General features: G+C 42.2%; 1 protein-coding gene across 4 annotated transcripts in view; it reads left to right on the plus strand.

The window, feature by feature from the left end:
* The first annotated feature begins 14,654 nt into the window (after positions 1-14,654).
* LOC111974930 (E3 ubiquitin-protein ligase ubr3) overlaps positions 14,655-23,520 on the plus strand; it is a 50,735-nt gene continuing 41,869 nt past the window's right edge. For all 4 annotated transcript variants that reach the window (XM_024003014.2, XM_024003023.2, XM_024003032.2 and 1 more), the window contains exons 1-13: positions 14,655-16,639; positions 17,558-17,697; positions 18,075-18,227; positions 18,445-18,606; positions 18,763-18,803; positions 18,894-18,960; positions 19,070-19,200; positions 19,342-19,570; positions 19,683-19,862; positions 20,613-20,746; positions 20,885-20,971; positions 21,062-21,127; positions 21,215-21,304. In XM_024003014.2, the coding sequence (XP_023858782.1) occupies positions 16,206-16,639; positions 17,558-17,697; positions 18,075-18,227; positions 18,445-18,606; positions 18,763-18,803; positions 18,894-18,960; positions 19,070-19,200; positions 19,342-19,570; positions 19,683-19,862; positions 20,613-20,746; positions 20,885-20,971; positions 21,062-21,127; positions 21,215-21,304 (1,914 nt within the window). In that variant the 5' untranslated portion in view covers positions 14,655-16,205. The remainder of the gene's footprint in view (positions 16,640-17,557; positions 17,698-18,074; positions 18,228-18,444; positions 18,607-18,762; positions 18,804-18,893; positions 18,961-19,069; positions 19,201-19,341; positions 19,571-19,682; positions 19,863-20,612; positions 20,747-20,884; positions 20,972-21,061; positions 21,128-21,214; positions 21,305-23,520) is intronic.

Below are 23,520 nucleotides of genomic sequence, written 5' to 3' on the forward strand. Positions count from 1 at the left end.
AACAGAATGTGACTGGCAGAACGGGTGTACATGCTTAGGAGAAATGTAAATTACTTAAGTTAGACAAAGCAATTTCAATTCCAACAAAATTCCAATCTAAGAATTGGAATGCCAACAAATTGGGAAGAGCCAGTAGTGGAGGTTTTGGCAGATCTAAACGTAATGCCGATATGGATGCCTCTGAATTTGACGTTACAGCTTGGCTAATGGGAAAATGCTGCCATACAGTGGATTCGGAAAGTATTCAGACCCCTTTTCCCACATTTTGTTACAGCCTTATTTTAAAATGAATTCAATTGTTCCCCCCCCCCAATCTACCCCATAATGACAAAGCAAAAATAGGCACATTTATTACAAATTAAAAACCTAAATATTACATTTACATAAGTATTCAGACCCTTTACTCAGTACTTTGTTGAAGCACCTTTGGCAGCGATTACAGCCTGGAGTCTTGGTTATGATGCAACAAGCTTAGCACACATGTATTTGGGGAGTTTCTCCCATTCTTCTCTGCAGATCCTCAAGCTCTGTCAGGTTGGATGAGGAGCGACGCTGCACAGCTATTTTCAGATCTCCAGAGATGTTCGATCAGGTTCAAGTCCGGGCTCTGGCTAGGCCACTCAAGGACATTCAGAGACTTGTCCCGAAGCCACTCCTGCGTTGTCTTGGCTGTGTGCTTAGGGTCGTTGTCCTATTGGAAGGTGAACCTAAGCCCGTCTGAGGTCCTGAGCACTCTGGAGCAAGATTATCAAAGATCTCTGTACTTTGCGCCATTCATCTTTACCTCGATCCTGACTAGTCTCCCAGTCGCTGCCGCTGAAAAACAACCCCACAGCATGATGCTGCTACTAACATGCTTCCCTGTAGGGATGATGCCAGGTTTCCTCCAGATATGACGCTTGGCATTCAGGCCAAAGAGTTCAATTTTGGTTTCATCAGACCAGAGACTCTTGTTTCTCATGGTCAAAGTCCTTTAGGTGCCTTTTGGCAAACTCCAAGCGGGCTGTCTTACCTTTTACTGAGGGTTGCTTCCGTCTGGCCACTCTACCATAAAGGCCTGATTGGTGAAGTGCTGCTTAAATGGTTGTCCTTCTGGAAGGTTCTCCCATTTCCACAGAGGAGCTCTGTCAGGGTGACCATCGGGTTCTTGGTCACTTTTCTGACCAAGGCCCTTCTCCCGATTGCTCAGTTTGGCCGAGCGGCCAGCTCTAGGAAGAGCCTTGGTGGTTCCAAACTTCTTCCATTTAAGAATGATGGAGGTGACTGTTCTTGGGAACCTTCAATGCTGCAGACATTTTTTGGTACCCTTCCCCAGATCTGTGTCTCATCACAATCCTGTCTACGGACAATTCCTTCGACCTCATGGCTTGGTATTTGCTCTGACAGGTGTATGCCTTTCCAAATCATGTCCAATCAATTGAATTGACCACAGGTGGATTCCAATCAAGTTGTAGAAACATCTCAAGAATGATCAATGGAAACAGGATGCACCTGAGCTAAATTGAGTCTCATAGCAAATAATCTGAATACTTAAACAGGAATATCTTATTTACTTATTTTGTATACATTTGAAAAAATGTCTACACCTGTTTTTGCTTTGTCATTACAGGGTGTGTGTTTGAGATTTTTTATTTAATACATTTTAGAATAAGGCTAATGTAACAAAATGTGGAAAAAGTCAAGGGGCCTGAATACTTTCTGAATGTACTGTATATTTTTCTACTAACCTGGGTCTTACTTTCTTTGTCCCCGATTGGGAAAAAAGTGTATTTTAAATGTCTGTCCAGTTGCAGGTTGTTTAATCTCACGTTGGCAGATTGTGTGAAGACTGATAATCTGCCAGGATTGAATGGAATGTGTGAGATCCGTGCAGCATTAGTTCTGTTTTGGGGGTTTTCGTCACTGGTTATATGAACATATCAGGGCGAAGGCGGGGATTTAAGTTCTTCGCATGTGTGCACCCATGGATCTCTAACACAGAGGATAATCACGCAGCTGACCAAATTACATGAGATTTTACTTCTGGGTTAACAGATCACAGGTGGTTCTACAAAAAAAATGAATTCAGAAAGATTAAATACACAATTTGTATCGAGTGAAATGCCTCTTGCATGTGTGTAGACAAAAGAAAGCGAGCGAGAGGTTTTTCTCAGCCCAAAATCCATCCACAGAAATAAGACCAAAAAGTGAGGAAATTTTGTATGGAGGTCAATAGCTAGGTTTCCATCCAATTGGCGACAGATTTCCATGTGAATATTAAAAAATCTGCATTAAAAAGGTGCCAAACTGAAAATCATGTTTTTCATCAAATTTGTTGTTATTTTGATGAAACCAGTTCATAGTAGGTTGACCCAGGTATGAAAAATGACAAACTGGTACATTGACATAGTTGATCATAAAGTTACTGATTCCTCCCTCCGGTTAAGAGCATTGGTTCAGTAACCAAAAAGTTGCTGGTTCGAATCCCCGAGCAGACTAGGTGAAATCTGTTTGTGCAAAGCACAAACCCGAATTGCTCCTGTAAGTTGCTCTGGATAATATTGCTAAATTACTAAAATGTAATGTAAAATGCTTGGATTCAGGAGGCAGGCATTACTTCTGGCTTTATGCAATGTCACGTAAAGCCGAACATTTTATACAACAATGGTAGCGTATTATAAGCTTAACTACACTGAATAAAAATTTGTTGGTTTCATGGGCTGAAATAAAAGATACTAGAAATGTTCCATACACACAAAAAGCTTTGCAAATTTGGTGCACAAATCTGTTTACATCCCTGTTAGTGAACATTTCTCCTTTGCCTAGACAATCCATCCACCTGACAGGTATGGCATATCAAGAAGCTGATTACACAGGTGCACCTTGTGCTGGGGACAATTTAAGATCCCTAAAATGTGCAGTTGTCACAAAACACAATCCCACAGATGTCTCAAGTTGAGGGAGAGTGCAATTGGCATTCTACCATAAACCGCCTCTGTGCTTTTAGAGAATTTGGCAGTATGTCTAAACAGACTAACAACCGCAGACCATGTGTATGGCGTCATGTGGGCGAGAGGTTTTTGATGTCAATGTTGTGAACAGAGTGCCCATGGTGGTGGTGGAGTTATGGTATGGGCAGGCATAAGCTACGGACAACGAACATAGGTGCATTTTATCGATGGCAATTTTAATGCATATAGATACCATGACGCGATCCTGAGGCCCATTGTCGTGCCATTCATCCGCTGCCATCAACTAATGTTTTGGCATGATAATGCACAGCCTTCTGTCTCAAGGATCTGTACACAATTCCTGGAAGCTGAAAATGTCCCAGTTCGACGTGTACGACAGCGTATTCCAGTTCCCGCCAATAAATAATTAATGATAGACATTTTAGGAAATGTAACATCTACTCTGCACAGCTTCCCAGGCAACCACTGCAGCAGAAATGTTGCGATACAAAATCAGCTATCCCAAGGTAAAGAAGGGGGGGGGGGTATGCTGTGAAGACAGACCCAACATACTGTAGGTCATAGTTATTCATTTCAGTCACACAAATTCCAATTAAACATTGGAAAGTTTCACAAAACGGTGCACGACCAAATATAGCATATTTCGAATTGAGTACTTCAACACATTGTAGAATAAGTAGATCACTACATCAACAAATGTGATAGCATCATAACTCAGAACAGTAAATAAAAGGAAATTCAATTCACTACCCATTTAAAATATTTCCCTTTTCAAAAACATTACAGGCTACATACATCTCCTCTTCAATGAGGTCAGCATTGATCCAGAGCCGTATGTGGGGAAGCTGTGCGAGCTGTCCATCCCAGGACCCCTGTCTTTCTTGTGTAAGGCCTGACAAGGAGGCCATAGCTGGATTTGTCTCCCGCTTCAATCTTGGCAGTGACTGAAGCTAAGTAGGTGACTGAGGCTTGCTTGTTTGAAGCGGGGTAAATGGGTACGCCTCCTCTCCCGCTCCCCATCAATCTCTGTAGTTGGTTGCATTTCCTAAAGCCTAAGTAATTCACTTTTACTTCATATGATATAGAATTTTTTTACTTTGGTATTGTTTTTTTTCTTCAAGCATTCGGACAGGAGATGAGTGCTAATGTGTATTGCTGCTGTTTGATATTAAATCTAATTTTATTGGTCACATACACATGGTTAGCAGATGTTATTGCGAATGTAGCGAAATCCTTGTGCAAAGTTTCCTAAGGACTAGAAGCGAGGCAGCCCTCCCTGTCGGCGCCATATCCAACAGTCTATGATCATCTCTGTTGACCACGAGAGCATTTTGCAGAGAAAATGAGGTGGGGCATACTACACTGCTCAAAAAAATAAAGGGAACACTTAAACAACACAATGTAACTCCAAGTCAATCACACTTATGTGAAATCAAACTGTCCACTTAGGAAGCAACACTGATTGACAATAAATTTCACATGCTGTTGTGCAAATGGAATAGACAACAGGTGGAAATTATAGGCAATTAGCAAGACACCCCCAATAAAGGAGTGGTTCTGCAGGTGGTGACCACAGACCACTTCTCAGTTCCTATGCTTCCTGGCTGATGTTTTGGTCACTTTTGAATYCMGGCGGTGCTTTCACTCTAGTGGTAGCATGAGACGGAGTCTACAACCCACACAAGTGGCTCAGGTAGTGCAGCTCATCCAGGATGGCACATCAATGCGAGCTGTGGCAAGAAGGTTGGCTGTGTCTGTCAGCGTAGTGTCCAGAGCATGGAGGCGCTACCAGGAGACAGGCCAGTACATCAGGAGACGTGGAGGAGGCCGTAGGAGGGCAACAACCCAGCAGCAGGACCGCTACCTCCGCCTTTGTGCAAGGAGGAGCACTGCCAGAGCCCTGCAAAATGACCTCCAGCAGGCCACAAATGTGCATGTGTCTGCTCAAACGGTCAGAAACAGACTCCATGAGGGTGGTATGAGGGCCCGACGTCCACAGGTGGGGGTTGTGCTTACAGCCCAAACCCATGCAGGACGTTTGGCATTTGCCAGAGAACACCAAGATTGGCTGTGCATGATGAGTAGGGCACATAAATAACTTTTGCCGTTAAATTCCAATGTACCGAATAAAACATACAAGTTAAATGGATTTCCATCGCATTTAACTCTGATGGTTTTGTCCCCAAAAATGTTTTTGCGTTATAGCGAATGTGGTTTTGGCAAGTGCGCTCTGCCAACAACTTGCAGATACAGTGCAGGTAGGATAGCCTACATGAGGTTATTATGGACAAAAGAGCAAGATCATTTTTATGTCAAACAGTAGCCAAGCATCGATCATCACATCTGCAGAATAAGACCCTCTATATTTATTGGAAAGGAGCATCAGTCGCATGCACTTCCACCACCTTGTGAAGTTTATAACTTAGTTRATCTGTAGCCTAATAAACTGCATGCTTTCCCAAGTCATAGCGGGAGGACCACACACACGTGACTCCAAGTTTACTTCGATATGTTTATTATATCAATATTTGCACAAGAAAATGGGTTTCCATCACCATTTCTCACCACTAATTTTACCGACAAAAAGATCCCACCTTGTCTAGCATATTTTGTTTTGTCGACATTTGGAAAGTTTACATACCAAATTTGCTGTTTCCGTCAGGCCTGTTATGACATTTTTTAATGTCCAATCATTCCTATAGAGGACTGCTTTTCTGAGTGCCAATATGACCAACCGGTGGCTTCAAAGCCTGTCGTTGGCCAATACGCAGGATCAGCAATCCAGGGTTTATATATAAATATATATATAAAAATTGGTTAAAATGCCATCTCATGTGGGAGATGTATGTAGATTTATGGTGCTTTCAATACAACTGGTGCTGCGTTCAAAACAACTGGGAACTCTGAAAAATATGACGTGAAATCATGACATCAGGTCAGAAATGGGAGCTCTGTAGAGGCCCGAGTTGGATGATCATTCAAATAAAAATTCCCAGTTGTTTTTAACGCACTGAATCTGGAAGTAGTAGATTTCCCCAGTTCAGTTGTTTAGAACTGAGCATGAGAATGAGAAAAAAACTACGTAAAATCGTGACGTCAGTGATCTACAGGTATGAAAGTCGGAGCTCTAGAAATATGCCCAAGCTATTACACAGATAGAATCTATGGATAATCTTAAAGGAGATCTCCTTTACTTTATTGCCAGTTTACATCGAAATATGAAGCTCAACAAAATATCGCAGAGGGAAAAGACTTCCTGTAGAAAATATCCCTTAATAAACGATTCTTGAATTTATTTTCTAGTAAACTTATGCCATTCACCTGGATATCGCTAACAATTGGAGATATTCCAAAATATGCATTAGTCTGAAGTAAAGATTTTATCCTACTAGGTATAGCTTTTATAACAGTGTCATATTCCTTGCTTGAAACCTCAAAATTGTATATTTTCAAATCAAATKAAATKAAATTTTATTAGTCACATACACATGGTTAGCAGATGTTAATGCGAGTGTAGCGAAATGCTTGTGCTTCTAGTTCCGACAATGCAGTAATAACCAACAGTAATCTAACCTAACAATTCCACAACTACTACCTTACACACACACACAAGTGTAAAGGGATAAAGAATATGTACATAAAGATATATGAATGAGTGGTGGTACAGAACGGCATGGCAGATGCAGTAGATGGTATAGAGTACGGTATATACATATGAGATGAGTACTGTAGGGTATGTAAACATAAAGTGGCATAGTTTAAAGTAAAGTGGCTAGTGGTACATGTATTACATAAAGATGGCAAGATGCAGTAGATGATATAGAGTACAGTATATACATATGAGATGGGTAATGTAGGGTATGTAAACATTTAAGTGGCATTGTTTAAAGTGGCTAGTGGTACATTTTTACATAATTTCCATCAATTCCCATTTTTAAAGTGTGGAGTTGAGTCAGTATGTTGGCAGCGGCGCTAAATGTTAGTGGTGGCTGTTTAACAGTCTGATGGCCTTGAGATAGAAGCTGTTTTTCAGTCTCTCTGGTCCCTGCTTTGATGCACCTGTATGACCTCGCCTTCTGGATGATAGCGGGTGAACAGGCAGTGGTTGGGTGGTTGTTGTCCTTGATGATTTTATGGCCTTCCTGTGACATCGGGTGGTGTAGGTGTCCTGGAGGGCAGGTAGTTTGCCCTGGTGATGCGTTCTGCAGACCTCACTACCTCTGGAGAGCCTTACGGTTGTGGGCGGAGCAGTTGCCGTACCAGGCGGTGATACAGCCCGACAGGATGCTCTCGATTGTGCATCTGTAGAAGTTTGTGAGTGCTTTTGGTGACAAGCCGAATTTCTTCAGCCTCCTGAGGTTGAAGAGGCGCTGCTGCGCCTTCTTCACAACGCTGTTCTGTGTGGGTGGACCAATTCAGTTTGTCCGTGATGTGTACACCGAGGAACTTAAAACTTTCCACCTTCTCCACTACTGACCCGTCGATGTGGATAGGGGGGTGCTCCTCTGCTGTTTCCTGAAGTCCACAATCTTTCCTTTGTTTTGTTGACGTTGAGTGTGAGGTTATTTTCCTGACACCACACTCCGAGGGCCCTCACCTCCTCCCTGTAGGCCGTCTCGTCGTTGTTGGTAATCAAGCCTACCACTGTAGTGTCATCCGCAAACTTGATGATTGAGTTGGAGGCGTGCATGGCCACGCAGTCGTGGTGTGAAACAGGGAGTACAGGAGAGGGCTCAGAACGCACCCTTGTGGGGCCCCAGTGTTGAGGATCAGCGGGGTGGAGATGTTGTTACTACCCTCACCACCTGGGGGCGGCCGTCAGGAAGTCCAGGACCCAGTTGCACAGGGCGGGGTCGAGCCCAGGGTCTCGAGCTTGATGACGAGTTTGGAGGGTACTATGGTGTTAAATGCTGAGCTGTAATCGATGAACAGCATTTCACATGGGTATTCCTCTGTCCAGATGGGTTAGGGCAGTGTGCAGTGTGGTTGCGATTGCGTCGTCTGTGGACCTATTGGGTCGGTAAGCAAATTGGAGTGGTTCTAGGGTGTCCGGTAGGGTGGAGGTGATATGGTCCTTGACTAGTCTCTCAAGCACTTCATGATGACGGAAGTGAGTGCTACGGGGCGGTAGTCCGTTTAGCTCAGTTCCCTTAGCTTTCTTGGGAACAGGAACAATGGTGGCCCTCTTGAAGCATGTGGGAACAGCAGACTGGGATAAGGATTGTTGAATATGTCCGTAAACACACCAGCCAGCTGGTCGCGCATGCTCTGAGGAGCGGCTGGGAATGCCGTCTGGGCCTGCAGCCTTGCGAGGGTTAACACGTTTAAATGTTTTACTCACTCGCTGCAGTGAAGGAGAGCCCGCAGGTTTTGGTAGGGGCCGTGTCAGTGGCACTGTATTGTCCTAAAAGCGGGCAAAAAAGTTGTTTAGCCTGTCTGGGAGCAAGCCATCCTGGTCCGCGACGGGGCTGGTTTTCTTTTTGTAATCCGTGATTGACTGTAGACCCTGCCACATACCTCTTGTGTCTGAGCTGTTGAATTGACTCGATTTTGTCTCTGTACTGAGACTTAGCCTGTTTGATTGCCTTGCGGAGAGAATAGCTACACTGTTTGTATTCGGTCATGCTTCCGGTCACCTTGCCCTGGTTAAAAGCAGTGGTTCGCGCTTTCAGTTTCACGCGAATGCTGCCGTCATCCACGGTTTCTGGTTTGGGAATGTTTTTATCGTTGCTGTGGGTACGACTCGTCAATGCACTTCCTAATGAACTCGCTCACCGAATCAGCATATTCGTCAATATTGTTGTTGGACGCGATGCGGAACATATTCCAATCCGCGTGATCGAAGCAGTCTTGAAGCGTGGATTCAGATTGGTCGGACCAGCGTTGAACAGACCTGAGCGCGGGAGCTTGTTGTTTGAGTTTCTGTTTGTAGGCTGGAATCAACAAAATGGAGTCGTGGTCAGCTTTTCCGAAAGGGGGGGCGGGGAGGGCCTTATAAGCGTCGCGGAAATGTAATAACAATGGTCTAGTGTTTTTCCAGCCTGGTAGCACAATCGATATGCTGATAGAATTTAGGGAGTTTTGTTTTTAGATTAGCCTTGTTAAAATCCCCAGCTACGATGAATGCAGCCTCAGGGTGTGTGGTTTCCAGTTTACAAAGAGTCAGATAAAGTTCGTTCAGGGCCATCGATGTGTCTGCTTGGGGGGGAATATATACGGCTGTGATTATGATAGAAGAGAATTCTTGGTAGAATATGCGGTCGACATTTGATTGTGAGGAGTTCTAGATCAGGTGAACAGTATGACTTGAGTTCCTGTGTGTTGTTATGATGATCCAACCACTTCTCGTTAATCATAAGGCATACCCCCCGCCCCTCTTCTTACCGGAAAGATGTTTGTTTCTGTCGGCGCGATGCATGAAGAAACCAGCTGGCTGCACGACTCCGTTAGCGTCCCTTGAGTTAGCCATGTTTCCGTGAAGCAGAGCACGTTGCAATCCTGATGTCTCTCGGAATGCTACCCGTGCTCGGATTTCATCAACCTTATTGTCAAGAGACTGGGCATTGGCGAGTAGTATGCTAGGGAGTGGAGCGCGATGTGCCCGTCTCCGAACCTGACCACGAGACCGCCTCGTTTTCCCCTTTTTCGGCGTCGCACAGGGTCGCCGGCTGGGATCAGATCCATTGTATTGGGTGGAAGGCAAAACACTGGATCCGTTTCGGGAAAGTCATATTCCTGGTAGGAACGATGATGAGTTGACGTTAATCGTATATTCAGTAGTTCCTCCCGACTGTATGTAATGAAACCTAAGATTACCTGGGGTACCGATGTAAGAAATAACACGTAAAAAAACAAAATACTGCATATTTTCCAAGGAACGCGAAGTGAGGCGGCCATCTCTTTTCGGCGCCGGAAGTTAGGCCCATAAATTCATAAATTCTCTCTGTGTAAATATATTCCCACRAATACTAACTAATTGGCTGACAAGGACAATGTTTTTTGAGAACCAGTTACAGTAAAATAACATCTTGTTTATATGTAATATCGAACCATTATTCCATATAAAACATTTGAGGTGAAAAGTTGTGTTTATACAGCAAAGCCCAGCACATTAAAGCCTGCTTGTGAAAAGCCGCCAATTTCACAGGAAGTTTACCAACAATATAGGGACATTATAGTAAAAAATTAAGCCCTCCGAGCTTCTGAAAAACAAAATGAGGTATAAAATTCCAGAAAATATGAAGATTTTTTTWGTACCTTTTTTTTAGTACCTTTTATCTGATTAAAGAGAGTGAAGTCTAAGACATTTAGACCGCCATCACAAACCCTGTTGGTGATAACATCTCTTTTAATCTTATTTGGCTTGTTTTTCCATTTGAAGTTATACAATAGCCTATCTAAGGTACAGCAAGTGGATTTGGGAATATCAATAGATGAAAAAAGATAGGATGCACAAAATAGCCCCTCAGCTTTGAAGACTTAAATCCCTCCCTAACCATGAGGATATTTTTTTGTTGTTGACAGATTCAGTTACAGAGTTCAAATTAAAGTCATTCACAGCCTTAAGAATTCTGGTGATCTTTACACCAGATCTTTACAGTATCTTTTTCAGAGATGTTACAATCTGCTGGATTGACAGCTTCTTTCAGAACAAACATCTCACATTTGGAAAGATTTAATACCAAACCTGAGATTTTGGAGAACTGCTTCACAATATCCTATGTTAATCTAGCTTGTGACACATTTTTCAAAAAAAGTGAGGTGTCATCCACCAGTTGGGATATCTTGATCTCTCTGGCCTGGAATGTAATGCCTTCAAATTGACTTGAAAAACTAATGAGCCTAAGATTTGAGATACTAACAAAAATTTWAAAAAAGGTGAGATTGGACAACCTTGTCGTATTCCTTTGTAAACGTTAATCCTTGAGGATGTTCCATGACAGAGTTTGATACAGCTATTGCCACCATTATACAGAGTACTAATAGCATCAACAACAAAAAAATGACCAAACTTCAAAAGCTTAAGACAATCAAAGATAGAATTGTGACTTAAGGTATCAAATTCTTTCTGAAAATCCAAAAATAAGATAACAGGGAAGTCATCCAATAGATCACAATACTCAACCAAGTCTAACACCAACCTCAGGTTATTAGATATATGGCGCCCGTTCATAAACCCTGATTGACATTCATCAAGCAGATCCTTCAAGCAAGACTTTTCGCAAAGATTAAGGCTATAATTTTGTAGTCGTTATTTAGGAGTGTGATTGGACAGCAATTATCAATATTTAAGAGATCCTTGTGTGGTTTAGGTTAAAGAGCAATAACCCCTTGCTTCAGAGAGGCAAGCCTCAAAAGGTTATATATAGCCTCAAAAGGTTTCAAGTAAAAATGGTGCCATTTCTTCAGAGGTTTTGTAAAATTCAGAGGTTAATCCATCACAACCTGGAGATTTGTTATTTTTTCATTGAGCAACCCCATATTGGATGTCCATAATGGATAAATCTTGACAACAAGACCGATTGAATTCTACACTAACCGAGTTAACATCCTCTATAGAATCAAGGAGATCCTTAGTCACTCAAATTGTTATCTAAGGAGTAAAGATTCTCATAAAACTTAGTGGTAAAGTCTGATAACTCTATCCTTTTATTTATTTAACTAGGCAAGTCTGTTAAGAACAATTTCTTATTTACAATGACGGCCTAGGAACAGTGGGCTTAACTGCCTTGTTCAGGGGCAAAACGACAGATTTTTACCTTGTCAGCTCGGGGATTCGATCTAGCAACCTTTCGGTTACTGGCCCAATGCTCAAACCACTAGGCTACCTGCCGTCCCAGTGGTAACCCCATCCTCAGTGGTAATCCCATTAATCTTAAATTTCCGAAATGTGTTGAGTTCCCCTCTCCTCTTTTCCGAATTAAAAAAAGTATACTGTTCTTTTCGCCTTTTTCACGCTATTGTTTTCTGGATTTTATGAAGGCTCCTCTAGCCTTTCCTCATAAAATGTATCTAGTTGATTCTGTAAATCATTCAATTTAGCTTTCTCATTAAGATCAAGATGCTCAATCTCTGTGATATCCGCAATTGTCTTGAGAGTTCAGCTACCTCACATCTCCTTCTTAAAGAAAGACGTTTTCCATAAGTAATAAAGACTGAGCGGATTTGAAATTTCAGCAGTTCCCAATATTTCCCATATTCTGCATTAGATGTAGCTAAACTCCAGTAAACAGAAATTAGATTCTTAATTACATTTTTTAAATCATTATGCAATAACAATTAGTTATTTAACCACCAGAGTATTTCTTACCATTACTGCACATTCTTATAGTCAACCATATGACTTCATGATCCGTCAGGACTGCAGGTAGTATTTTTACATCTACAGTGCTGGGCTCAAGACTAGAGGTCGACCGAATCAGGGCCGATTTCAAGTTTTCATAACAATCGGTAATCATCATTTTTGGATGCCGATTGCGGCCGATTACATTGCATTCCACGAGGAAACTGCGTGGCAGGCTGACCACCTGTTACACGAGTACAGCAAGGAGCCAAGGTAAATTGCTAGCTAGCATTAAACTTATCTTGTAAAAAAACAATCAATCTTCACATAATCACTAGTTAACTACACATGGTTGATGATATTACTAGGTTAACTATCTTGTCCTGCGTTGCATATAATCAATGTGGTGCTTGTTAATTTATCATCGAATCACAGCCTACTTCGCCAAACGGGTGATTTTAACAAAAGCTCATTCATGAAAAAAGCAATCGTTGCACTAATGTACCTAACCATAAACATCAATGCCTTTCTTAAAATGAATACACAGCAGTATATTTTTTTAAACCTGCATATTTAGTTAAAAGAAATTCATGTTAGCAGGCAATATTAACTAGGGTAATTGTGTCACTTCTCTTGCGTTCATTGCACGCAGAGTCAGGGTATATGCAACAGTTTGGGCCACCTGGCTCGTTGCGAACTAATTTGCCAGAATTTTACATAATAATGACATAACATTGAAGGTTGTGCAATGTAACAGCAATATTTAGACTTAGGGTTGCCACCCGTTCGATAAAATACGGAACAGTTCCGTATTTCACTGAAAGAATAAACGTTTTGTTTACGAAATTATAGTGTCCGGATTTGACCATATTAATGACCAAAGGCTCGTATTTCTGTGTTTATTATATTATAATTAAGTCTATGATTTGATATTTGATAGCGCAGTCTGACTGAGCGGTGGTAGGCAGCAGCAGGCTCGTAAGCATTCATTCAAACTTTACTGCGTTTTCCAGCAGCTCTTAGCAATGCTTGKTTCACAGCGCTGTTTATGACTTCAAGCCTATCAACTCCTGAGATTAGGCTGYRAATACTAAAGTGCCTATTAGAACATCTAATAGTTAAAGGTATATGAAATACAAATGGTATGGAGAGAAATAGTCGACGCCTCATAATTCCCAGAACCTAAACGTTCTTAACTGGGAATATTGAACCACCAGCTTTCATATATATTTTACCTTTATTTAACTAGGCAAGTGAGTTAAGAACAAATTCTTATTTTCAATGACGGCCTAGGAACAGAACTGTCGTTCTGCCCCTGAACAAGGCAGATTTTTMACCTTGTCAGCTCGGGGATTCGATCTTGCAACGCTCTAACCACTAGGCTACCTGCCGCCCCATATGTTCTGAGCAAGGAACTTAAACGTTAGCTTTTTTACATGGCACATATTGCACTTTTACTTTCTTCTCCAACACTGTGTTTTTGCATTATTTAAACCAAATTGAACATGTTTCATTATTTATTTGAGACTAAATAGATTTTATTTATGTATTATATTAAGTTAAAATAAGTGTATATTGTTCATTCAGTATTGTTGTAACTGTCATTATTACAAATATAATATATATAATCAATTCTTGATTGTAGTGAACCATCTCTATTACTCCATGTGTATTGTTTCTCTCTCTCCAGGGTTTTTAACTCTCCATATGTCAATTAAGTCCAGGCTTTGGCAGAAATTCACCAATTTGTTCACACCAATGTTAGGCCTATGGGGCAATCTATCAGTCTCATTAGAATAAACCATATTAAAATCTCCACCAACTATAATCTGACTGAATGGATATTTTCTCAGAAGACTTAAGAATTTCCTCTAGAAGAAAGTTATTTGGAGGACTAGAACAGTATCCATATACATTAAACAACACAAATAATCTGTCCATGTGGTTGATGACCGCTACTAGCCAATGACCAATGGTGTCCACTTGAGTAAACAAACATTTCCCTTTGAAATTGTGTGCTAAAATTGCAACCCCAGCTCAATGATTAGTCCCGTGGGCCAAAAAAATGTCACTGACCCACTGATTTTTCAAAAAAATTGTTCTCTTTGCATGAATGTGTTTCTTGAACAAATACAAGATCTGCGTTGCAGTCCTTACAAAAAAAAAAAAAAAGTTTCTCTCTTCAACAGGTTTCGTATCCCCCTGGCATTGATTGACAAACTTCAAGTCCATATAAACAGAATTGAAAGAAAAATCCTATGCAATCTCAACTCTACCCTCTCTATAAAAGGTTGCTTCATATATGTATTAACAGAAGTCTTAACTTGTAAACCATAACACCACAATTCAAAACTAGAACGCCCAGGTTGCTGTGMGGAAGGGGCTACCTTGTAAACCTACCGGCAGAACAAATCACCCCGGTCGTATTTATTTTCCTTCGGCGAAGAAGGCTCCGATTCCCCTGTAGTATCCACCCTTTCCTTGATGTTCTGCCTGTTGGATGAGAGGCCACAACTTTGCCTTTGCTGCAGTCAGGTCCTCACCGAATCTAAATTATCTCTTTCAGAAAGGCGCTTTCCTTTGCTTTCTTCCAAACGGCATCTCTCGCGGTGCGATGGCATCTTGTTTCTTCCCAATACGATCAGCGACATCCATGGCCATATATCAATCGGGGAAGTCCGGTGCCACACGGTTACAGATGTCTCTTACTATGCGCTTCACATTCTCACCCTGGTCCTCCGGGACACCGTAAAGACGTAGCCCCCACCTTCTCCCGTATCGCTCTGCTTCCGATAAGCGTTCTTGCATGTCGGCAATGGTCTTCTCCTGTACAGTGCATTTATCAGAAGTAGCAGTGTTTGCAAGTTTAAGCTATTCGATACTCTTGTATGCATGATTCAGAGATGTCAATTATTTTTTGGTGTTTTCACGTATCATTTTCTCCAGACCATCGACTTTTTCGTTTATCTTTGCAGAGACAGCATCGATTATGTTGTTGACCTGGAGTTCGCGCCAAGACAATTATTTATYTGTCTTTTTGGGTGCGGGACTATTGACTGGATTTTCAGAATCAACTGAAAGTTCAAATTCCTAAATGTCTTCTCCTGGGGAGTCAGGTGGCGTTTTTTCTCTGGTGTATGAGTGGTCAGCTAGCAACTGCCGTCTCCTCCCTTTGCTCTTTCGCACATTTTTTTTCTTCCATTTTGCCAAGTTTCAGATCAAATTAGCGGTATACTGAGCGTTGTTCTCTATTGTGTTTACTATAAGCTATACTATAATGTTACATTTAAGTACATTTGAGAGGGGATAAGGTTACTCGGAACAAGCTAAAATCTCGTCTGCACTCGGTAGCTGCTGCCTGTAAATGGAATCCCATAGGTTTTATTTTTTACCTTCTGCTGACCAAGTTTGAGCTAGACTTTAATCAACAAAAGCTGCAACTCACAGCACACCCATCGTCAGAGCCACGGGGAGCATGTACAGAGACAGAGTAACACTTCCGCATTAGTGGGGTCTCAATGAAAACAATCCGAAGTGAAACGGACGCTACGAAAAACTGTACCACTATGAACATCGAGTTTTTGCAATACAAAATATGCATAACATTTTCGTATTCTATACTTAGTCCACTAGTTACTGCCACCATAAAGAGTGTATTGTTATTGGAAGCACTGGAATCGTCTCTAGTAGGATTACTGTAATCGTGGGTTCTGACATTGTCACGGTTGATCAGCTGCCTACGGGACAGCAGTAGCCGAGACTACGACACAGTTAGTCACTTGCCAAACTTGGTGCTGATTGGCAATGAAGTCGCAGGCCAATGTGGTTGATTGACTCCTATGGAACCAACTGAACACTATAGACGCTGAACACAACTCAACACAATGTTATTATCGAAATGTATCGCGAGAAATCACGAGAACGCACCAACAAGACAACAAAAATAAATTTGTGGAAAACAAGCAGAGTGAATGATGGCGGCGTCGCTGGTTCGGCGGGACAAGAATTCTACTGCTGCCCATTTAAAGGCAGATCTTAATTGTACTGACAACACCTCTGGTGTCCGACAACTTCAAGAACTACTTGATTGTGTTCTTAATCCAGAAAAGCCAGCGGCAGACACAGAAGCCCTTGACTGGTGTAAATGTCTAATAGCAGGAGGAGAAGGTTTCGAAGAGTTCTGCAAAACGGTCCGGTCCTATGACAACGCTACTTTATGTGGCTTGGTTTGGACAGCCAATTTTGTGGCATACCGCTGTCGGACCTGTGGCATTTCTCCTTGCATGTCACTTTGTGCAGAATGTTTTAATAACGGCGATCACACAGGCCATGATTTCAACATGTTCAGGAGCCAGGCTGGTGGGGCCTGTGACTGTGGAGACAGTAATGTCATGCGAGAGACTGGGTAAGTCTTTAGGAGCGTTAGCTGGCTGATAGCTAGCTAGCTAACTAGAGTGTAAGTGACAATTTCTAATTAATTGACGAGGCTTAATACGTGGCATTATTTGACTGCAACTGACATTACCATTCCCCCCCCATTTTTAATAATGTGGTATGGCGAGTTAACTAGGTTGGCTAACTAACTAGGCTGTTAACGATGATGGCTAGCTTGCGGGCTAACAGCTAGCTAGCAAAGTTCTACGTGGGAGTGTCAATTTGTAAAATATGTAACAGTGCGGTTTTGAAAGGTCCCTCCCTGCCTTTTATAATTGTACTGACATGTATGTTGTCACTGAACATGCCATTGCTGTGCTTGATAAACCKTTGACTATTAGATTTAGCTACACAACGTAAGAAAAAGTGCTGTCTTTATGGGACACTAGTTACAGTAATTTGGCTAACTAACAGAACATCAGAAGATAGACTCAACCCCAGCAATCTAGTCAAGTGCACACCGCTTTGAACAATCGCTCTGAACCAGACAGCTATTTTTCCTGTTGTATGGTAGATAACTCCCTACAACAGATGTAGTAATGTAAATACTGTAACTTTTCTGCAAGGTTTCTAGGATAATGACACATTTTCCAAGCAGAATAACTTAATCACTTCTTGTGACATGTCATTTCTTCTTTGATCCTTACTCCACAACATTTCTCTGAGTTTACTTTTCTGCTGTTATTTTGTTTGATGGCATAACAGTTTGTTCAAGGCAGCCAGATATACTAGTAGCCTATATTAAAATGCACATTTTGCACTTTCAAAGGAAGATAAAATATACTGCTAGTGTTTGTTAGATAGGTTGTTGAGTAATTGTTCCCAAATACTTACATTTATTTTGGGTACTTCTAAAATCTAGATATATGCATGTGTGTTGTACTCTCAGATTTTGCAATCGGCATCGGTTAAGAACCGGGGAGAATGTCCCCACAGTCCCCAGAGACTTACTACTGATGTCAGAGATGGTCCTGCCTCGCTTCATCATCTGTATCATACAATACCTAAGGGATGGATACACTGAACCAGGTGAGAAAAACAGCATATCTCTGTCTACAGGATACTCAATTTTTTTATTTAACTAGGCAAGTCAGTTAAGAACAAATTCCTATTTACAATAACAGCCTAGCGGGGAACAGTGTGTTAACTGCCTTGTTCAGGAGAAGACCAACATTTTTTTCGATCCAGAACCTTTTGGTTACTGGCCCAATGCTCTAACCACTAGGCTACCTGCCGCCCAATGCTCTAAAGGCACCTTTCATAGCCGATTACAAATAAACAGCCCTCAGATCAAAATATTTTGAGAAATCTTGTTCTTTTACAACTTTATCTCATGTAGGTCATTCTGCTTGTTTTCATGAGCCTATCTGACACACTTCATAACTTTTATCTTATCTTGCTCTCAGACACATCAACTGAGAGGGACCTACAGAAGGTCTTACAGCAGCTGGAACCCCAGATCTCCTTCTTAGAAGAACTTACGAAGATGGGTGGGGCAATGAGAACTGTACTGACAAAGATCCTAACGAATCAGCAAATATTCAAGGACCTGAGCATGGGTAAATATGTATGTTTACTCTCTCATTCAGCCCTTGGTTGAATGTTATTCTGACCTATGGTGGGGAAAATGATCAAAATGATAGTTAATCAGTATTGCAGAACTCTATACTGAAGTTGGGCTACTAATGCTTTAATACTTCACGTATGGCATTGGTGTGATGCTAATGAATGTCTAATTAGTTTAATAAATATGTCATGTGTGAATATGCCCTGTAGGTCAAGAGGATAATGTATATGCAAAAATGAACTACGAGAAGTACCTGTCAGCGCTGAAGAACTCATGCCTGGTGTCTGTAGAGGAGAAGGCCCAGTCTGGGGCTGCAGAGCCCACTCTCGGGGCTGAGGCAGGGGCTGGCGCAGGGGCTCTGGGCTTACTGGGTAAGACCTCATCCCCTCTTTAGGAGTTGGAGCTCAAAATAAGTCAAAAATAACATCCCTCTTTATTTATTATGGAAGTAATGTTTCTCAATGACTCATTAAACAAGGGAATAATCAGCTAGTAGCTGCTTTCTGTCTCTGCTCTGTTTTCCTTAGGAGCTGAAGCACCAGCCAGCCCTGATGAGTCCAATAAAGAGGTATGTGAATACGGTATCAGAATAGTTAGTCTCGCTCCTCAGTATTGAAATATAGATGTTGTTATATTGCTTCCTATTGTCTTTTTAAAGGAGGATCAAGATGGGGGGCAATCTGTTGGACAGAGAAAGAGAGTTAAACTTAGTAGCACTGCCAAAGGTAATTCACATAACCTGCCTAACATTCTATTTAATGATGAATAATGCACAGATATTTTATGTGAAAGTCTGCATTACCATGGGACCAGTCAGTTGTGTTATTTTCTTAGATCAATCCATTATGGACTCTCTAAAACACAAATGTTTTCTGGAGGAGTTGCTGTTTTGGACAATAAAGTATGAGTTTCCTCAGAAGATGGTTACTTTTCTACTGAACATGCTGCCAGATCAAGACTACAAGGTATGTTTAATTAGGTTAAGTGTAGTGCATAGATATTCTAATTCCTAAGGTTTATGGTGTATTGGCACTGCTGCATTCTTGCCTAGAGAAGCTGTTACAACAGCAAATGCATAAAATCACCCGCTTGTCATCCTTTTGTAGATCACCTTCACGAAAACATTTGTTCAACATTATGCGTTCATTATGAAGACACTGATGAAAAGCCAGGAGTCAGATACCATGTCCAACCGCATCGTACATATCAGTGTACAGCTGTTCAGCAATGAGGAGCTAGCACGTCACGTCACCGAGGAGTGTCAACTTCTAGACATCATGGTTACTGTCCTCCTCTACATGATGGAGAGTTGCCTTATCAAAAGTGAACTTCAAGGTGAGCTATGTTTGAATGGCCATACTGATGAGTGGATTGTTTCATTCATGAATCTAGTGGGCTTCTCACACTACTGAGCCTCGTGTCCTCTCCCTCTTTTCCTTGTTTTCAGATGAAGAGAACAGCCGCCATGTTGTGGTCAACTGCAGCGAGCCTCTGCTGAAGAACAACACTTACTGGCCTTTAGTTAGCGATTTTATTAATATTCTCTCACACAAAAGTGTAGCAAAAAAATTCCTGGAGGACCACTCACTGCTCATGCTGTGGATGAGCTTTGTGTCCTTCTTTCAAGGTAATTCCTTGTGGATTTAAGAATATGAATAGCAGTGGTGATTCAGTATTTTCCTCAGTCATTGTCCCAGGTAGAGTAGCTGGTGTGATTTGTAGTGTATTCGTTATCTATGCGAGTCATATACTATCACCTGTCTCTTAATATATCTGCTTAGTCATATGATGCAATGTTAGCCCTCTGGGATTCTCTTCCATTGGTTAGTCGCTGCTTTTTTGTTTTTGGTCCCTATTTGCTCTAGCTAAGTAAGCATTTAAGGTCTACTACGCCTGTTGTATTTGGCGCATGTGACAAATAAAATCTGATTTAATTTAAAATGCATGTTATGTCACATCCAACTTAACTTTTACACTGCCTGACCAAAAGAGAATAATGGTGCATGTCTCTATTAGAATTATAGTCTGTGTAGCACTCCTGCCATGTGTCCACCAAAACCCTAAAAATAACCCCTAGCCTCAGATACTGTGGACTGGAGTATCCGCTTACTGAGGGAAGGTGCATAGAGCAGAGTGCCACTATGTTATTTTATGCGTATAGACTGCTCTGCCCTTAAGTACATTCTTACAGATTTATCTGGATGTCAACAAAGATGTTTGACAGGCTCACCTGCCTTTGTGTCCCTTAAGCGTCTTTCAGTGAACGACACCACTAATAATGCTTCATGTTACGTGATGACTTGGTGAATGAAACCACTGTAATAATGCTTCGTGTTACGTGATGACTAACCATGAAAGCGCTCCTCTGGTCCTGTAGGTATGAACTTGAATAAGCGGGAGTTGAGTGAGCACGTGGAGTTTGAGTCCCAGACGTACTATGCAGCATTTGCGGCAGAGTTGGAGGCCTGCGCACAACCAATGTGGGGTCTCCTCACACACTGCAAAGTCAAAGTGAGTCCAATATCCCTTGTTCAATTTTATTTTTTATTTTTTTTAGTGTGGATCACGTTTTAGCTATTTGACGTTCCAGTAATATGCATGGAAACCGTTAGGAAAATCATTACACTATGAATAATTGTTTATTTGCAGGAGACACAGGAATACACCAAGACGGTGGTGCGTTACTGCTTGGAGACTCTGCAGATCTGGTTTGATGCCATTGGCTTTGTGGACGAGGTAACTCAGCAAATATGCACAACAGTCAGGATGCATTTGTAAACCAACATTTTCCTTTAGTGTTTATATCTGTTCTCTGTTTCTCTGTAGCCTGCTCCAAATCAAGTGACCTTTCACCTGCCACTGCACCGTTACTACGCCATGTTCCTAAGCAAGGTGTGGCAGATCTACAACCCTTTAAGTTCTGTTCCTGGTGCTTTAAGCCCTCTTTGTAGTGAGTTGACTGTGTCTATTGTCTCATAGGCAGTGAAGTGCCAGGGGCTTGACCTGGACAGTCTCCTCCCACACCAAGAGATGCTCATGAAGATCATGGTCCATCCACTCCAGATTCAGGTATTGCACCGGTACAGGCCATTACACATGTCTTTGCAATGTCTTGACAATGGCTCAAATATCATAACAGGTTGTGTGGTGAATAACGTCACACAATGTCTGAAAAGGAAAGGCTGACTCGTACCCGAACAGTTGTTAGTGTCTTATAAATATGATAAGGAGGAGGTGACTGGCTATTTTAAAGGGTTCCTATGTGACTACTCTGGAGATTACCTTAATGTGTTGTCGTGATGTGACTACCATTAATGTGATGACTGCTGTTCATCTAATAATTACCTCCTACGTTTAATTATTACTCAAATGAATCATGTAACAATTATTTAGTAATTTGGGGCACCACGGGAAAAGTTTATTTAATGAGTTACCGTTTCCTGAATTAGCTCAAGAATATATCGATATCATACCAGTCATCAATGAATCATTTCCTCATATCAGTCTCTGAACGTCGCATAATCCTTGAATATCTGCACGAACCTTAGCCTAAGTGATGTATCAGCGATACACAAATTGTCTTAATAATTTATTTACTAACTAAACAATCACAGAATTACATAAACACACAAGGTATAGGTTATATTGATTACTAACATAATGTATATGAAAGTCCCTAGTGGACTAACCCGATATGACGGCTTGTTACACAGTTGAAAGGGGGTGGGGAAAGATTATGAGCGGGAGAGACAAAGAGCGTGGACATATCATACATGCATGTGGAAGCTATGCTCATGGGAATATGAATACTTGCACATGAACGACCGCTCATTAGAAAATAATTGCAATGCATATACAGTTGAAGTCGGAAATTTACGTACACTTAGGTTGGAGTCATTTAACTCATTTTTCAACCACTCCACAAATGTCTTGTTATCAAACTATAGTTATGGCATGTCAGTTAGGACATCTACTTTGTGCATGACACAATTTTTCCAACAATTGTTTACATACAGATTATTTCATTTTATAATTCACTATCACAATTGCACGTGGGTCAGAAGTTTAGCGTACACTAAGTTGACTGTGCCCTTTTAAACAGGCTTGGAACAATTCCAGAAAATGCTCCCGCTCCAAGCGGGAGGCGCCTTGAGTGACCTCGATGCTAGTCGTAGTGGTGTTCATTGATAGGGCTGAACACTAGTTAGATCTCGATATCAGTGCTCTGTAATCGGCATCCAATTTTGGTAAGAGAAAGTTCGCGATGTGTTGAGGGTGTGGGGTGTAGGTGCACCATACGATGTGTGCTCGGATGGGTAATTTCATCTCATCTGGAAAGAGGGGGCATGTACAAGAGGGCACAGGGGTACGCACAGACTAAACTTCAGCTATGCCGTAAGGGTGGATAGTTGAAGTTGACGACTTTACTCCCACTGAGCGCAAGCGCGATGGGTGTATCAGATCCATGAGTGCAGTTGGGCACAGACAATCACGTGTAGCTACTGGCCAGGGCATGATTGCTAGCACAGTCTGCAACTTGTTAGACACAGCTCTGATAGGGTGGGCTCCTATGTGTGACGTATCAGTGCTAGCAGTCAGCTAGTTAGTCTGGTACGGATAGTGGTATGGGATGGACTATCAGGGCGTAGGGTGTTCTGCACACCTTCTCTCCCAAAAGATGCGCTGGCAGATGCCGTCTTGCCAGCTTGTCCTTGCCTGCTGCGTGAGCTCGCCGTGTCACTCTGGTACATGTAGACGTACTGGCTCAGGCGTGAGCGGCGCCTACCACGCGGCTTGACTGTTTGGCTTGCGGAGGTCAACAGGGAACGCCAGGGGACCCAGAGCTCAAGGACAGGGGGCAGGGGAGAGGGCTGCTCTGGGGGGTGTCGGGCGCGGCTGGGCCCTGGGTGTTGGTGCCTCGCCGGGCTCGAGTCCGGCCTGGGAAGTATGGGGGACTCGGCCCGGGGCCCCAGTCCCTTCCAGCAGTCGCGGGGAGGAGATGGAGACGGAGAGGAGCAAGGGGCAGCGGCCGAGGACGAGCTGCCAGCGGGGAGGCTTCTGGCGGAGACACCCAGAAAGGCACAGTCAGTGGGGAGTTGGTGGGGGAGTGGGGATGGGGCCTGCCACTAAAGGCTAATGGCAATTGCAAACGGCACAGTCACTGTGGAGGGCGGGCGCTTACCACTAAGCTAATCGTCAGCTAATTGGCCAGCTAATGAATACATAGTGGTTCCTCTTCCCTATATAAGGATTGGAACACAGCCACTGGTCATTGGATGGATCCA

Source organism: Salvelinus sp. IW2-2015, linkage group LG2, assembly GCF_002910315.2.
Source record: "Salvelinus sp. IW2-2015 linkage group LG2, ASM291031v2, whole genome shotgun sequence".
NCBI classification, from domain to species: Eukaryota; Metazoa; Chordata; class Actinopteri; order Salmoniformes; family Salmonidae; genus Salvelinus; species Salvelinus sp. IW2-2015.